Here is a 17794-nt window from a genome sequence, read left to right on the forward strand (position 1 = left end):
GCTGGAGGGGCTTGAGCACCCGCCCCTTTCCTGATGGGTGCCCAAAGTGCCCTTTTGTTGAGGCAACTTTTAAAAAACATTTTTTTTTAAATTTATTTTTATGTGTGTGTGCGTGCAGAGTCCTGTCTGTGCCCCTCAACAATAATATTTAACTATTAATCACAGTTTTGCTAAATAAAAGGATCTGGCTTGCATCAGTCACATGATCACATTTAACCAATGATCGCCCTTGATGGCAGAACGCGCTGGTTACGAGCCGGGAACGAACTCACAAAGAGCACACGCATTTTTAGCGGTCCGGAGCTGTAGGAGAAACACAAGTTAACTCAGAGACACAGACTGATGCGACAAACCCAGTAAGTAGCTGTACAGCGTACACTGTAGTGTATAGCACACAGGAGTATTGGCTTATTACGTACACGTTGGTAAGTTGTCTTGTTGCAGCTGACGAACTGAAACAAACGAGCGTGCTGTGTGTGCAACAGCGTGACAAACATTACCTGTCCTTTTATTAACTGCACAAGTAGTGCTGGTCATAGCTGCTGGCTACCTGTGTAAGGCTGTCATAGGTCTGTAGCTCTGTCACCGTTTTAGGGAACATATTTAGTTTTAAAGTAAGTTACAGAGCATTTCCTGCCTTTCTGAGGGGATTATATTTCACTAAAAACGATCTAATATGCATGTCCACATAATAATAATTATAATTATAATATTTTAAAAAACACACGCTGTATTTTAAAGAACATACATTAAGAAGCAGATTATATTAGATTTATATTTTAAATAAGACAAAAGTTGGATTTTACAGCAGTAAAATTATTGTATCTCTGCAGTTTAAACATGTAATAAGCTTTGCCCCTGCACAGAGTGGATAGTGAAACAAATGGAATCATCATAAATACATTATTTCATATTTATTACTTCCCCCTCCTCATTGCTTTATTATTGTAGCTCTAGTAATAAATAATAATGTAAGGATTCTGGATCAGCACCGTGATGCCCATAGTATATACAGTATTCTGAAGAAGGTCTAAAATGTCACTGTGTGTGCGTGCATGTGCTTGTTTTATGTATATGGATTTTTTTAATTATTACTCATGATATAACATTGTGCAGACATGGCTGGTAAGGACATGAGGAGGAAACAGTAGGAGCTGTGTGAGGCTACTAAAGGCAGTGCTATAACATTTTTCTGTCATCATTTTATTATAGATTAAGTGCAAGAGTTGTTAGGTGTGGATAATTAGATTATAGTTTATTGCAATAGCAAGTTGTGCCTTGTTCTCAGATAGACAGCAAGTGGAGAGTGATATATGAAATGATGGGATGGAAGGAAGAAGAGAAGCAAAGAGTGATTCACAGGCAGAGCCTAATTTGTTTCTCACAGTTTTTTGTTGCCTTATGGTTCCAAGCGCTGTCACCAATCTTTGCATTTTGTTATTATCTCATGACACTTGTTTAATCAGCTACCATCTCTCCTATGGACTTTTTAATGTCTACAGTCTCAGATCAACACAGCCCTGCCCTTCAGCACTATCCACAGCAACCCCTCAACAGCAACATTGTACCCATCAGGTAAAACATCGGCTACGTTTGCTTTGCCTTGTCGCCACCTCACAACAGTGATATAGTATGATGCGATCCCATATTAGATTGTTGATGAATGTGTGTTGTTGTTATTCAGCCTGGTTCAATGTGCCCCTTTTTAACTTTGAGCACCCGCCCCTTTAAACGTCTCTGCACGGCCCTGGACTTATATATCATGTTTAACCTGAGTAGCGAAAGTCCGCGGTGATCTGAAAATGATGTGCCGGGAGTTGTGCCGTTCTCGGTGGCTTCAGTGACCCTCGAGCTCCCGGCTGGCTATAGTGCTGGTGGGTAGCAGACGTCTCCGAAAACGTTGAAGCACTTTTGCAAATATGCGGTATCTTGATAAACCGAGCAGATATTTGATGTTTACACCGCTACTTTCTCGCCTGAAAATATGTTAAAAGTTTATTTTGTGACCCAGAAAGATTAGTATGAGTAATTTTAAAACTTAGTAGCGGCCGCCAAATTGAGGAACTGGATTTGGTGGTCATGAAAATGGCATTAAACAAGTCCCCAGGGACAGATGGACTCACTACTAATTTTTATCAATTCTTCTGGAAGGACCTAAGAACTTTATTGTTTGATGCATTAAAGGAATCGATAGAGAAAAAAAGAACTGATGCCGAGCATGAAACAAGCGCTGATAACCCTGATCCCTAAATCGGGTAAGGATAAAAGAATTTTAGACAATTTAAGACCCATCACCTTAAACACTGACTATAAGATCCTGTCTGGAGCTGTAGCTGAGAGGCTAAAGAAAGGCATCTCAAACATTATCAGTGAAACACAATCAGGTTTTTTGAAAGGAAGACTAATTCATAACAATATTGGGCTGGTTTTGGACCTCCTTGAGTACAGTGAAATAATCCAAGATGTCACGGTCCTGAGTCTGTGGACTCAGTGTTTTTCTGTTTGTATTAGTTATCTTTGATTTCATGATGTGTTTTGATTCTCTTGGGTTTGATTTTTGTCGCTAGTATTCCTAACTCTCTAGGTCCTTGGCATTTCTTGTGTTCTCCTTCTTAGGTCGTGGTTCTGTGTTACTTCTGTTAGTATACAGTCATCTCTGTCAGTGTGTCTCTTGTTCTGTCACTGTATCCCCTAGTTTAGTCCACGTCTGTTCAGTTTCCTGTTTTACTTTGAAAGTCTGTGTACTATGTCAATGTGTTGAGTTTTGCCGCCCCTTGTCTTGTCATGTCTGATGAGTCCCAGCTGTGTTCTCCTCCTGTTTCACATTCCCTAATCACCTCAGTATGTATTTAAGCCCTGTGTTTTTCTCTGCCAGTTGTTGCGTCCTCCACGTTTGTTGTGTGTGTATTCATTGTCGTCTACCTTCAGCATCTCCAGTCTAGTTAGTTTAAGTTGTTGTTTATGTATCGCCAAGGGTGACTCACCAGCAAATAAAGCTGTCGTTTAAGTTAATGTTTTGTCTCCGAGTCCTGCACGTGGGTCCAGCCACTGACAGCCACACAACTCATCGTGACACAAGAGAGAGGATACATCCTGTTCTTGGATTTTTACAAAGCATTTGACTCAGTTGAACATACGTTCATATTCAAAACTCTGCAGTCTTTTGGTTTTGGACAGGAATTTATCAATGTTATAGAGATGCTATATAATGACATTAACAGCTCTGTTTTGCTAGAACATGGTACATGTTCAAGGTTTGAGGTTAATAGAGGGATAAGGCAGGGATGTAGCAGCTCACCACTTCTGTTCATCATGGTTGCTGAGCTGTTGTCTATTTTGATTAAAAACAGTCACATTGAGGGGTTAACTGTGATGGGTGAACAGATAATAATCAGTCAGCTCGCAGATGATACCACCCTGTTTCTAAAAAATGAGGACCAGATTCCTTTAGCCTTACAGGCGATCAACCACTTCTCCAAAGCTTCTGGCCTACAGCTGAATATTAATGAATAAGAAATTCTAGCTCTGCATGAGTGTACCCTGCAAGCAATAAATAATATACAGATCAAAAAAAGAGGTTAAGTATCTGGGCATTGTAATTTGCAAGGATAAGACATCAACAGAAAATAAGAATATCTGTGCCAATATAGAAAAGTGTAAGTCTATATTAAACAGGTGGCTGCAAAGGGACATAACTCTGTTTGGGAGAATCTTGCTAACCAAAATGGACAGTCTGTCCAGACTAATCTATCCAGCCTTTTCTCTGCCCATATCTCCAAAACGAATTCAATCTATAAATAATCTTAATTTTAGGTTCATATGGAGGAACAAATGTCATTATATAAAGAAAAATGATATGATTAAGAATTATGAAGAGGGTGGGGCTAATGCCATTGACTTTGATGTTATGAATGGTGTACTAAAACTGAAATGGTTAAGATCTTTCATTAGGAACAAAAATTCCTTTTGGAACATTATTCCCAGTGTGATTTTTGGCAAAATGGGTGGAATAGACTTTTTGTTACGTTGTGACTTTGATTGCAGTTCGTTACCTGTTAAACTCTCAGCTTTCCATCAGCAGGTCCTTCTCTACTGGAAATTAATCTACAAACAACTTTACTCCTCACAATACCCCTATATGGAACAACAGGTATATCCGTTTGTGTAGGAAATCTGTGTACATGGATGAATGGAGATCTAAAGGGATTTGGGCTGTAGCTCATTTTACGGATGATAATGGGGTCTTATTAAAACATGAGACGTTTTGTGAGAAATTTGATGTAAGATGTACTGCTAAGAGATATAAATCCCTAGTGAAAACCATCCCAGTCCCTTTGAGATCAAGGATAAAAGAAGATATTGTGCAGTCTAAAATTTCTCCTGGACTGAGGCAGCTCTGCATAGCTGGAGCTGAATTTGGTGACAGCAGGTTTACAAACAAAGTGATCAGGAATATTTTGATCAACGACATTTGCCCTAATCTGGTTAAAAGAAATTATATCCTTAAAGAATTTGAGACCATGGAGGTTAAGGCGATAAGAAAAAAGTATATTTCACTTCCTCTTTCCCCTAAAGTAAAAGAGGTTCACTTTAAAATCATTAATGAGGTTTATCCAACCAATGAATTCTTAAGACGGAAATTTAACTTAGATGTGAACGCCTGCACATTTTGTGAAAATGATATTGAAAGTCTGGATCACTTGTTTTTCTACTGTGAATCAGTGCACTCCTTCTGGACTGACATGTGGAGCTGGCTACAGTCCAGGAGAATTCAGTTACCACATTTGACGGTGACAGTAATAAAGTTTGGAATACTTGCTGAGAATGCAGATTTTGACCTGTTGATTAGGACGATTTTGTTAATGGGAAAATTTTTTCTTCACAAATGCAGATACTTTAAAGCTAAACCATGTATAAACAGATGGCTGAATGACTTTAAACTCTGGGCTAAATCGCTGAAACTTGTGAATAACAAGAAAGCTCATAAACTTGTTGTTTTATTTAACGAGTTTAATCTATGTTAAAAAAAAAGAAACCTCCCTATTTTATAATCATGACTGCCATTTTTTGCTCATGGTATTTTTTGCCTTTGGTTCAAATCCTTCAAAATACATACAAAATCAGTATCGATACTGACGTAAATTAATAGAAATAGAGATGGACCGATACGTAATATCGCATCGGTCCATCTCTATTTCCCTTTCTGGATTAAGTAAGGTTGTAAAAGCAGCTCGATGTACAACCTGTTCTTTGGATCCTCTACCAGCCTGGGCTATAAAGGAACTGTGGTCAGCATTAGGACCCTACAACCTGTTTCTTTTAAATACTTCATTGAGTCTTTCCTGAATGTTTTAAATCAGCTGTGGTAGTACCAATCTTGAAAAAGCCTGGACTGGATGTTGACATGGTCGCAAATAGGGCAGGGTATCGTCACTGATTTCTAGAATCGATTTGATTCCGATTCACAAGGTCCTGAATCAATTCGATCCACGATTCGATTCAATTCGATTTGAATCTGGGAAATTTTGCCTCAGACAGTCAGAAATATTATAATTCAGATCAGTACATTTACATATTTTTGTATCTATAAAAAGGAAGCTGACACTCGCAAGACTTTATCAAAGGTGTGAGCATCACAGCAGAGGCCTTTGTGTCAAAGTAGCTGAAGATAAAACAGAAAAACATGAAGGTGGTTTTATAAAAATATTCTACAGTAGATCAAAAACGAAAGAAAACCATTAATCGACATATGAACATTACCTCTGAAGTTACAGCAGTTTTATGACAGACACAGCGTTTTGCAATTTGCATAATTTTAAAAAGTTTAAATTTGTTCAGAAGCCTGTTGAACGGCAGAAATTAGGTTTTCTTTTTGGAAGTAAGTAAAAGGAAAAAAACAGCGGCCGACAGCGCTGTAAACAACGGTAGACTTGTGCGTAACAAGCAAGCGAATAATGCAGAAAACAGATTTTTAGACAGGAAACTGTGTGTGAGAGAGAGAGAGAGAGAGAGAGCTGTGCATGAAGTGTGATTTTATCCTGGTGGAAGCAAAACAGCAAAAGTCAGAGTGAGTTCATGACGATGTTTATGTGAAGCGTAGTTTGGATCTTCTTTTGCTGCTGGTTCAGTCAATATTGTTTGGAGAGAGATAAAACTAACAGCTTTAGAATCAGCGTAAAAAGGACGTAAACACAAAGCTCGGAGCCGCCGACACATCAGAATCAGCGAGCTGTCGGCTTTCAGCCCCGACCGTGTCCGTGCCATCGGGTGAGAAAGGCGACATCTCACTGATTCTGATGTGTCGGCGGCTCTGAGCTTTGTGTTTACGTCTTTGTGCAGAATCCGTGTTCCTGCTCTCATTTACTGTTTCAGCTGTTTGGTGGTTGTTAAAGTTTTGTGAGGTTTAACCTGAGATTCTGGCGTTGGTGCAAAATGCAGCTGCTCGCATTTTAACAAGAACTGGGAAATTTGAGCACATTACCCCTGTTCTGAGATCTCTTCACTGGCTACCTTGTCAGGTTCGAGCAGATTTTAAGGTCCTGCTGCTCACCTACAAGGCTTTAAACGGATTGGCACCTTCATACCTCTCCGACCTTTTACACCTTTATGTTCCATCTCGTGCTCTCCGATCTCAGGACTCTGGTCTTCTAAAAGTTCTTAGAGCCAGAAAAAAGACAATTGGAGAGCTTTTTCTTTTCATGCCCCGTTTCTGTGGAACAACCTCCCACCAGATATTCGGCAGGCTGCTCTGTGGAGGTTTTTAAAACCAAGTTGAAGACACATTTGTTCACCCGATCCTACATGTCTTAATTCTATGGCTTTTAGTTTTTACATTTTTATTGTTTTTAACTTGTATTGTGTCTTTTACCTGTATTGCTATGTATCGCTTTTATTTTATTTATCTCTTTAGTTGTACAGCACTTTGTTTGAAAGCGCTTTATAAATAAAGTTATTATTATTATTATTATTACAAGGTCCACGTTTACGGGAACATCTGCTACAGATATGGGAGAATATTTGATTTCTATTGTAGACAGAAGCCACGGGTGTGTTCAGTCAAACGTTTAGAATAAACTTTGGTCTATAAATGTGTTTCATGATTTATTTTTAACTCCAACTGCTTATTTGTACTATGCTTTCATTTCAGAGCGCAATGAGAAATAAAAAGGATATTTTCAATAAAACTGTCACGATCCTGGGTCTGTGACTCAGTGTTTTCTGTTTTGTATTGTTAATCTTTGATTTCATGATGTATCTTTGTTTATTCTTACGTTTTGGTTCTGTGTTTTGTTGTACCTCTAAGTTCAGTCTTTGTATTTCCTGCTTTGTTGTGAAGGTCCGTGTCTCATGTCAGTGTGTTTAGTTTGCGTTTCCTCTGTCTCGTCTTGTCAATCACTCCCAGCTGTGTCCTCCTTCTGTGTCTCATTCCCTCATTATCCCTCTGTGTATTTAAACCTTGTGTTTGCCTCTGTTAGTTGCTGGTTTGTCTGTGTATCTGTCAGGGTCCTGGGTCTCCTGAACTAGTGGTTTCAGTTCTTTGTGATTTTTGTGTTATGTCAGTTTAGTTTGTGAGTTATTCTATGCTTCCTAGGTTTTGATTCCCTGCCCCCCTTGTTTCTCTGTGCACTCTGTTCTGTGTTTAGTCTTCTCTGTCCATTTGTTCCGCCCTGTGTTGTTGCCTTCTGTGTCTCCCTCTGTGTAACTGTCTATATAGTGATGTGTTGTGGTGCTTTGCTCCCACCCCTTGTGTTCCGTGTTTTCGTCTTCCCTTCGTGTAATTCTTCATATTCGTGTACTGTTAGTTTTCCCAGTTTAGGTTTTTGCTTAGTTTCCATGCTCACCTTCGCCATTTCTGTTTGTATCACCATGTGATGAATAAACTCACTTGCATCTGAGCTGCCTGCATAAAGGGTCCTTTGATAATTTACACACGGCTCGCAAACCGTGACAAAAACACTGGAAAAATTGGGCTGTTCTAAAACGTTTGACGGGTAGTGTATATATTTAGTTTATATATTTTCTTTATTTATAATAGTTTGTTTTATATTGTAGCAAAGTGTTACTTGGATACTTCTCTATGTGCTTCTTCATGTGCAATTTTGTTGCATTCTGAGCCTTAGAAATTTATTGTGATGAACTGCTGTTAGAATCAAGTTAAATTCTGATAAATCAGACAATTACCTCTCCAGCTGTTGTTACAGTCTTTGTTTATCGGATCCTTACAGGGTAAAAGATGACGACACCTAAAGAAATCCTTCTGGGGACTTTGGAGGATTTGGGATGTGATGACTTTGAAAAATTTAAGTGGCATCTGAAGAACGGGTCTGTAGAAGGTTTACCAGCAATCCCAGTGAGTAAACTGGAGAATGCAGAGAGGACGGACATAGTGGATCTGATGTTTGATACCTACTCTATCAACACTTTTGAAGTCACTAAAAATCTTTTGGGGAGGATAAACGAGAATGATCTGTTGGAGAATTTAAATAAAACCATCCCAGAACCCACAGGTAAGTCAGGGAATGACTAAACAAAAAACACATAAACAATAAAAACCTTAGTTAACATTACACAGGTGCCATTAAAATCCATATAAATAATAAATCCAAAGCACTTGCCAACACTTTCAGGAGTGAGAGACTGCAGAAAGCCAACAGTTTGTGTTTTATGCATCTGCACAAATAACCTCCTGTGTACACACATGAATATCTGCTCTTTGGGTTGGTTTGATTAAAATGGGACCAGCAGCAGGTTTTCTGCCCATTTTACAGATTTATATTGTCAGATTGGTTTTAGAGCTGTTTTATCAACATAAATGAGGCGACAACAACAGTTTGGGACACGTCACAAATATGATCAAAGTGCTTTTTCTTAAATCTATTTACCAGTTGAAGGTAAAGTTTAAAAAAAATGGCTGCCATTTCTTTCTGCTGTTTGGAGACCCAAACAAAAAAATGCCCAGACAGTAAATGCTTTTTATTATGGTTTATAAACAGGACACTAAGGTGATTGGTCAAAGGTTGGAGGAAAGCCACAGTTCTCCTTATATGACTAAAATCCACCATTTCAGCTCATGTTTTTTCTTCTGCAGCTTTCTTGGAGATTCCACTTCAGCCTTCTGCTGGCAACGCTCCCGTTACCAAGCTTCCCTTAGGTAGTGTCATTAGAAGACATAGCATACATTTACACTGCTATGCTGATGACACCCAGCTCCATCTGTCCATGAAGTCAGATAACACACACCAATGAGTTAAACTGCAGGAATGTCTTAAAGACACAAAGACCTGGATGGCCGCTAACTTTCTGCTTCTTAATACAGATAAAACTGAGGTTATTGTACTCGGCCCTGAAAATCTTAGAAATATGGTATCTAAGCAGATTCTTACTCTGGATGGCATTACCTTGGCCTCCAGTAACGCTGTGAGGAACCTTGGAGTCATTTTTGACCAGGACATGTCTTTCAACGCACATATTAAACAAACATGTAAGACTGCTTTCTTCCATTTGTGCAACTAAAGTTAGAAATATCCCGTCTCAGAGAGACTCTGAAAAACTAGTTCATGCATTTATTACTTCCAGGCTGGACGACTGTAATTCATTATTATCAGGATGTCCAAAAAACTCGCTGAAAAGCCTTCAGCTAATCCAAAATGCTGCAGCAAGAGTCCTGACAGGGACTAGAAAGAGAGAGCAGATTTCTCCTGTATCGGCTTCCCTTCATTGGCTTCCTGTTAAATCCAGAATTGAATTCAAAATCCTGCTCCTCACATACAAGGTCTTAAATAATCAGGCCCCATCTTATCTTAATGACCTTGTAGTACCATATCCCCCTATTAGAGCACTTCGCTCTCGCTCTGCAGGCCTACTTGTTGTTCACAGAGTATTTAAAAGTAGAATGGGAGGCAGAGCCTTCAGTTTTCAGGACCCAAAAAGATATTTGTTTTTTTTTTCAGTTGTATTATTGTAGGTTCTTTATCTTACAATATAAAGCACATTGGGGTGACTGTTGTTGTTATTTGGAGGAATTAAAAAAAAACTTTTATACTTGAAATTCTTTCATTTATTCTACATATTTATTCATCACTGGCTCCATAGTGTTGTTTATGTAATATGTGAAATGTTGCTAGTATTGATTTGGTGCTGTATAAATAAACATAATTAAATCGAATGTGTCTCTATAAAACCTGCCCTCAGTTATAACCCAAGTGTCAGGGCTCAATGGCTCATGAAAAGGAATGGAGTCAAGCACAGAACCAAAAAACGGAGGCTGAGTGACTTTTAACAGAAATGTATTTTACTAGATTTCTTGACGGAGAAAGCTGAATCACGGCTAAATTCAACAGCAAGCGAGGTATTATGAGAAGTGCAGAGCTGAGGCCAGAACATAAGCTGAGGCAGGTCAAAGGAACAACAGGGGCAGAATCGGGCGAATAGAAACTATCCATGATCACTGGAACAAAGGAGATAATAATCAGAGTGGTCCACAGTGTAGTGAATGAGTCCAAGATTTAAAAACTAAGAGGTGTTACGTGGCTGCAGGTGGAGATCAGCTGGAGGAGGAGATGAATTAAATCTGGGTACAGAGTGAGATGTGGGTGCACAGGGAGGCAGGCAGCTGAGGATGGCAGTTTGCAAGAGTGAGTTTTCCCAGCAGTGGCAGGCCAGAATCCTGAGGCGTGACTTATGGCAAGAGTTGGAAGATGTATCCAGGTGCCGACTAGGGAACAGGAAAAGAGGGTTACGCGAAACAAGCTGAGGAGCACAAGACAAAATGTGAGGCAGAGAACTGACTGTGCTAAGCACACAATCTGGAGAAGGTTCATTGTGAGTGCTGCTCATAAATACTGCCGGAGTAATTGGCAACAGGTGAGGAGCAGGGAGGAGTGAGGAGGGCTCCACCCAGGGGAGGAGAGCTGATGCTGTGGAAAGTTACTCAGACTCACTCGGATCATGACACCAAGAGTCCAGTGAACTGAACACATAACCACAGTAACCAGAATGCAGTTTTCTCATTTGTGTCATTTGCTGTTTATTCATGCAGAGATTCTCACTGAGTGTCAGCTCAAACTCAAGTCAGACCTGAAGCAGAAGTTCCAGTGTGTGCTCGAGGGGATTTCTACAACAGAAAACCCGACCCTCCTGAGTCAGATCTACACAGAGCTCTACATCACAGGGGGAGGGACTGCAGAGGTTAATGATGAACATGAGGTCAGACAGATTGAAACAGCATCCAGGAAACCAGACAGACCAGAAACAACCATCAGACAAGAAGACATCTTTAAACTCCCACCTGGAAGAGATAAACCAATCAGAACAGTGCTGACAATGGGAGTGGCTGGCATTGGGAAAACAGTCCTAACACAGAAGTTCACCCTGGACTGGGCTGAAGACAAAGCCAACCAGGACATCCAGTTCATGTTTCCATTCACTTTCAGAGAGCTGAATCTGCTGAAAGAGGAAAAGTTCAGCTTGGTGGAACTTGTTCATCACATCTTTACTGAAACCAAAAAAGCAGGAATCTACATCTTTGAAGACTTCCAGGTTGTGTTCATCTTTGATGGTCTGGATGAGTGTCGACCTCCTCTGGACTTCCACAAAACTACAATCCTGACTGACCCTAGAAAGTCCACCTCAGTGGATGTGCTGCTGATAAACCTCATCAGGGGGAAACTGCTTCCCTCTGCTCGCCTCTGGATAACCACACGACCTGCAGCAGCCAATCAGATCCCTCCTGACTGTGTTGGCGTGGTGACAGAGGTCAGAGGGTTCACTGACCCACAGAAGGAGGAGTACTTCAGGAAGAGATTCAGAGATGAGGAGCAGGCCAGCAGCATCATCTCCCACATCAAGACATCACGAAGCCTCCACATCATGTGCTACATCCCAGTCTTCTGCTGGATCACTGCTACAGTTCTGGAGTTTGTCATGAAGAACAAAGAGAGCGAAGATCTGCCTAAGACTCTCACAGAGCTCTACCTACGCCTTGTGCTATTTCACCTAAAAACGAAGGACATCAAGTATGATGGAGGAGCTGAGACAGAGTCATGCAGGAAGATCATTGAGTCTCTGGGAAAACTGGCCTTTGATCAGCTGCAGAAAGGAAACCTGATCTTCTATCAATCAGACCTGACAGAGTGTGGCATCGATATCAGAGCAGCCTCAGTGTACTCAGGAGTGTTCACACAGATCTTTAAAGCTGATGAGTGTCACATGTTCAACAACGTTGTTTACTGTTTCATCCATCTGAGCATTCAGGAGTTCTTTGCTGCTCTTCATGTCTATCTGACCTTCATCAACTCTGGAGTCAACCTGCTTAAGAAACAATCTCCTCTCTTTAAAATCTTCCAGAAAACACTTACTGTAAAAGACTTCTACCAGAGTGCTGTGGACAAAGCCTTAGAGAGTCCAAATGGACACCTGGACTTGTTCCTCCGCTTCCTCCTGGGTCTTTCACTGCAGACCAATCAGGATCTCCTATGCATGCTGACACAGACAGGAAGTAGCTCACAGACCAATCAGGAAACAGTTCACTACATCAAGAAGAAGCTCAGTGGGAAACTGTCTGCAGAGAAAAGCATCAACCTGTTCCACTGTCTGAATGAACTGGATGATCGTTCTCTAGTGGAGGAGATCCAACAGTCCCTGAGATCAGGACGTCTCTCCACAGATCAACTGTCTCCTGCTCAGTGGTCGGCTCTGGTCTTCATCTTACTGTCATCAGATCTGGATGAGTTCGACCTGGAGAAATACTCCTGTTCAGAGGAGGCATTTTTGAAGCTGCTGCCAGTGGTCAAAGCATCCAAGAAAGTGCTGTAAGTGAATCTATGAACAAATATGTTTAATAATGCTAGATGAATAAAAGAATATGTCTCCATTGTTATTCTTCCTCAGGCTGAGAGATTGTAAACTCTCAAAAAGAAGCTTTGAAGCTTTGTCTGAAATTCTCAGCTCCCCATCCAATCATCTGAGAGAGCTGGACCTGAGCTCGAACTACCTGCAGGATTCAGAATTGGATTTGCTGTGTGTTGGACTAAAGAGTCCTGACTGTAAACTTGAAACTCTCAGGTAAGGATACAGACTTTTTGACACTTTTTGACTCTTAAATCTGTAAGTTTATCTTGATGTGGACGTTCAAAGTCAGCACAATTTTCCTTTTAAGTTCCTGAGTTTATATTTTTGACTGTCAGGTTGTCTGGACAGATGTTTTTATTTTATTTTATTTTTTTACTTGTCCCTAAAGTCAGAACTAAACCCACATGTAGATGACTTTCTGTTACTGGAGCAGCCTTCCTGAAGACAGCAGTGTGTTTTCATGCTTTTAAAGCCAAACTCACCTTTCAGACCTGGCTTTCATTTATTATCTATTTTTGTTTGTTTATTATATATTTATTTCTACTGTTTAACTACTGCTCACATCTTTTATCCTCCTTTTTAATTGTTCATTTCTTTTTACCCAGTGTTTCTATATTGCACTTTGTATTTGTCTATATTTATCATGCACTACTTTGCTCATTTATTGTTTGGTTTTAATGTTATTAAATTTCGGTTCTTTTGGTATTCGTTATGGCCAAAAAGACACGGCTCAAAAGTGGTCTTTTTACTTTTTAAGTTATTAAATTTGTAACTGTAGTGATTTGTGTGTGTGACAGAGAGGCACTGCCAGGGATTTTTGACACAAGTTGTTCTTGTAAAATCAGTCTGTGAAGGTTCTCAGACATCCAGGTCACCGTAGTCTAAGGAGCTTGGAAAGAAAAGCGTCTGGACTTCTTTAAGTTTCCTTGAAGATGTTTCACCTCTTATGAGAGAAGCGTCTTCAGTTCTAAGGGTCAAATGGTGGAGTGGGGCAGTCAGTGAAAGGGCAATGGTAGTGTCTCAGGGTTTGTATGTTTGGGGGGTTCAGAGGGAAAAGATGAATGCAGGTCTGGAGTTGGTGTGTGAGAGCAGGGAGTGAATCTGATCAAACATGAGTGTCATGAAGCCTGTTTGCAGTTGTTTGCACTGTTTTCCACTCTGGATGTTGTTTCTGTTCAGCTGTGAGTAGAAAAGGCTCCATTCTACAACCTGTTTGTGTTAGTTGTTCAATAGAAACATTATTTTGTGCTGATGTTGCACTTCTTTTATTCACAACCAGAGTTTTTGAAGTCTGCATAAAAATGATTTAAATGACTTTTGAATATTACTTTAAATACTTAGATTTAAAGTTCTGAAAAAAGTTTAAATACAAAGATCAGTATTGTCTAATGTTTTGGCTGCAGTGTGTTTTTGCAGACAGGTATAACAGAACAGCTTTAGTGTTTAGATTTTTTAAACTTGAGTATGAATTTATACAAAATGCAGCAAGATATTAAAAAAAAAAGGTGGCATCGTTCCATCTCTGCTTTGATTAGAGACACAGCTCTAATCAAAGAGGTGGTCCGCTTGCCTCCGCCCCAGAGAGAAGGGTTACATCTCCTGGGTTTAGGTGTTTTCCAATTTGTCATCATTTTGAAAAGTTTACATTTCTTCAGTGTTGAGCAGCAGAAATGAGACTTTCCTGTCAGAGGTCATTTTTGAAAAAATGAGGTAAATCAACCATGAAAACCATGAATCAACATGTGAACATGAGCTGATGCTGCTGAAGTGAAGCAAAGTTACAGAGGTTTGATTACAGACACAGCTGAGAGTTTGTAATCTGTCATCATTTTAAAAAGTTTCCATGGAACAGCAGAAATGAGGCTTTACTGTCAGAGGCCGACAGCACTGAACACAACAGCAGACTGGTGGCTAATAAACAGTGAATGATGCAGAAACAGATGTTTGAAGCTGTTCTTGGAGTACACTGAGAGAGAGAGAGCTGTGCAGGCAGGAACAGCCAAAGTCAGAGAGAATTCATGAGCATATTTATCAAACGTGAAGCAGAGTTTGGATCTTCTTTTGCTGCTGCTTCACTCAGTTTTGGTTGGAGACAGATGAAACCTGCAGCTTCAGGATCTGTGAGCTGTCCACTTTCAGCCCCGACGGCGTGTCCGTGTACGTGCCGTCGAGTGAACGATCCACGCTCTGTGTTTCCATCTTTGTGTGTTTAGCTGCTCTCATTTACTGTTTTAGCTGTTTGCTGCTTGTTGAAATAGTTTGTGAGCTTTAACCTGAGATTCTGGCAAAATACATTTATATGAAACATCGATTCAGGATTGAATGAATCAACATCGTTTTATTCAAATTAAAACCATTCAAATGGGAACATGAATTTTTTACATCCGCCTCTAATGCTGGGTAATGTCAGCTGGTCCATGTGCAGCTGGCTGTGAGGCTCAGGGAGCGTCTACAAAGTGCAACACTGAAAGAACATCATCCATAAATATTGAGTAAGAACTGGACTCTCATACAGCGAGACTCAAATGCCTTTAAACATCAGCTTATCCTGCTGATCCAAGTCCAACACTGAGTTTGTAAAAACATGTTTGTCAATCATTTTGTTTGGTTTCTGAGGAAAATGATTCAATAACTTGCTGCTAATACACAACATTTCATCATATTTCCTCATAACCCTCTTTTGTCTGACCATTTGATCCCATTTGAATTTGCAATAAAGGATCCACAGAGTTTGGTGACAATAATGACAGTAGATGTTTGTGTGAAAGTGCTGGAAGCAAATGAGTGTGTGATGTTCTTTCAGTGTTGCACTTTGTAGACGCTCCCTGAGCACTGGTCTCACAGCCAGCTGCACATAGAGACCAGTGTTGTTAGTCCAGGTCAGAAGATGACTTGTTGGAATGAAAATGAGCTTGTAGTTTTTCTGCTTTAATAATGTGACTGGAAAAAGGTGTTGGACTTCAAATATGTCCATTTCTGTCACACTTCACCTTTAAAAGTGAAGCCATGTGGTTCCTGGAAGGAAAAACACGACTTTTTCAAGTCTTTGTCCTGTTTTTATGAGAAATGTACGACTTTAATGTTCTTTTTTTTTTTTAACTAAATTTTTATTATAATTTACAACATTGCAACTTGTACTTGTCAGTGTTCACAAGTAGGACAGTTACAGGAACCGCAATGCAGAAATGTAGATTAAAATAAGAACTGCAATTAGGAAGCACAAAACAAAACTGGGAAGCAAAACAAAACCCAAGCAAGCAAACAAACAAACAGACAACAACAAAAACAAAAAGAAAACAAAAACTTTATGTAATATTAAATAACATGTGACAAACTTAGCCATAAATGAACAAAACGAAAGAGACCTATGCTAAATTATTGAAACAGTAAAGCATGTATGGGTCGCCAACGCTCAGTAAACAATTCTCTCTGAATCCGCAGAGCAGATGTTATTTCCTCCATCTGGTAAATTTATCTTGCTTTATCAATCCACATATTATATGAAGGTGGGTCAAGATTCAGCCATTTAATAGTGATACACTTTAGTGCTGCTGTAAGATTCTTAAGAGATACGTTTTATTATTTCCCGCAAAACCATTTGGTAAGACTCCTAAAATGGCTAACTGTTGGTCTTTGTATTGTTGGAAAACTGTATTGAGAACTTTAAATATGTCATTCCAAAGTGAGCAGATTTTTGGGCATGACCAGAATATATGTGAGTGGGTTCCTAAAGAAGTACCACAATTTCGCCAGCAGGTGTCAGGATTTGTAGGCTTCATTTTGGCAATTATCTCTGGGGTTCTAAAATATCTCATGACCACCTTCCATTTAAATTCTCTCCACAGCCCAGAATTAGTCACCAGATGGGCTTCACCGAACACCTCTTCCCAGGTGTCCTCTGAGATTTGAGTGCCAGTCTCAGCTTCCCACCTTGCCTTAATATCCAAAGTTGCATTTGTATTGAAACTCATAAATGCGTTATAAAAATGACTGATTAATTTTGGGGAGGAATTACTTTGAAATGTTTTTAGAAATATTTCCTCAATGGGTGAGGGCTCCAAAACTTGCCTCCATTCTTTATGTTTTGTCAAAAAGCTTCTTACTGCAGAAATCTAAAAAAGTCAGAAGAAGGAAGCCGAAACTGACCTCAACTGTTCAAATGAGCTCAGGTGCCCATTCCTCACAACATGACAAAGTTTATGAAGCCCGCTATTTGACCATGCTCTGAAGCCAGAGTCTTCCACAATAGGAGAAAAACCCTGCAGGGAGGAGAGCCTTGATAACATTGAAATTTCTTTTGGAAGACCAAATGATTGTTTGATTCTACGCCAAATCTTTAGTGTGACCCTCGTCCGTTCCCCCATATGCACATTTTTAATTGAAATGTTAGAACAAAGCAGGGATTCCAATGATCTTTCGCACATTGTCTTCTCAATGTTTAGCCACTGAGTTTCAGACAAATCCCGCACCCATACAGTCAGGGGTCTCATCTGAGCTGCCCAGAAATAATATTTCAGGTTTGGAACAGCCAATCCCCCTGCAGGTTTGACAGTTTTAATGTTTGGAACTTGATCCTTGGGCGTTTGCCTTGCCATATAAATTTGGAAAAAAGTTTATCTAAATTATCAAATGTAGAGTTGGGAATGTTAATAGGCAGCATTTGAAAAAGGTCTAGAAGTCTTGGCAATACATTCATACGTATACTCTCGATCCGACCCAAGAAAGACAGAGGCAGGACTGTCCATCTCTCTAAATCTTTTTTTATTTTTGCAACTATAACTTCATAATTTACTTTAAACAAGTCTGATAATGAGTGAGGAATTTGAATTCCTAAATACTTGATACCTTCGTTTGGCCATTTAAAGCCACATCGCTCCTTGAATGTTAGTGAAATGTTTCCTCCTATATCCATTGCCAATGTTTTGTCAATATTAACTGTGTAACC

General features: G+C 39.8%; 2 protein-coding genes across 3 annotated transcripts in view; both read left to right on the top strand.

The window, feature by feature from the left end:
* LOC146682033 (NACHT, LRR and PYD domains-containing protein 3-like) overlaps positions 1–17794 on the top strand; it is a 356929-nt gene that overhangs the window by 120881 nt on the left and 218254 nt on the right. The gene's annotated exons all lie outside the window — the stretch shown is intronic.
* On the top strand, positions 1116–13647 carry LOC146682039 (NLR family CARD domain-containing protein 3-like). 2 transcript variants are annotated; one of them, XM_085448458.1, is made up of 5 exons: positions 1116–1575; positions 8226–8507; positions 11039–12809; positions 12889–13062; positions 13238–13647. In XM_085448458.1, exons 2-5 carry the CDS (start codon positions 8234–8236, stop codon positions 13245–13247), a joined length of 2229 nt encoding a protein of 742 aa, XP_085304584.1. In that variant the 5' UTR covers positions 1116–1575; positions 8226–8233; the 3' UTR covers positions 13248–13647. The 2 variants fall into 2 exon arrangements, with proteins under 2 accessions (XP_085304584.1, XP_085304585.1); XM_085448459.1 differs by lacking the exon at positions 13238–13647 and having other exon boundaries at positions 12889–13066.

This window comes from Copadichromis virginalis, linkage group LG23 (genome assembly GCF_057382275.1).
Source record: "Copadichromis virginalis isolate Kocher_CV1m ecotype Utaka linkage group LG23, C_Virginalis_male_GT1.1, whole genome shotgun sequence".
NCBI classification, from domain to species: domain Eukaryota; kingdom Metazoa; phylum Chordata; class Actinopteri; order Cichliformes; family Cichlidae; genus Copadichromis; species Copadichromis virginalis.

What these genes read in the sequence shown, in the direction of transcription:
- LOC146682039 (XM_085448458.1), top strand. Translation starts at nt 8,234, where the DNA reads ATGACGACACCTAAAGAAATCCTTCTGGGGACTTTGGAGGATTTGGGA. An exon ending in AACCATCCCAGAACCCACAG is followed by an intron (nt 8,508 to 11,038) that starts GTAAGTCAGGGA and finishes TTATTCATGCAG; the next exon opens with AGATTCTCACTGAGTGTCAG. An exon ending in AAAGCATCCAAGAAAGTGCT is followed by an intron (nt 12,810 to 12,888) that starts GTAAGTGAATCT and finishes ATTCTTCCTCAG; the next exon opens with GCTGAGAGATTGTAAACTCT.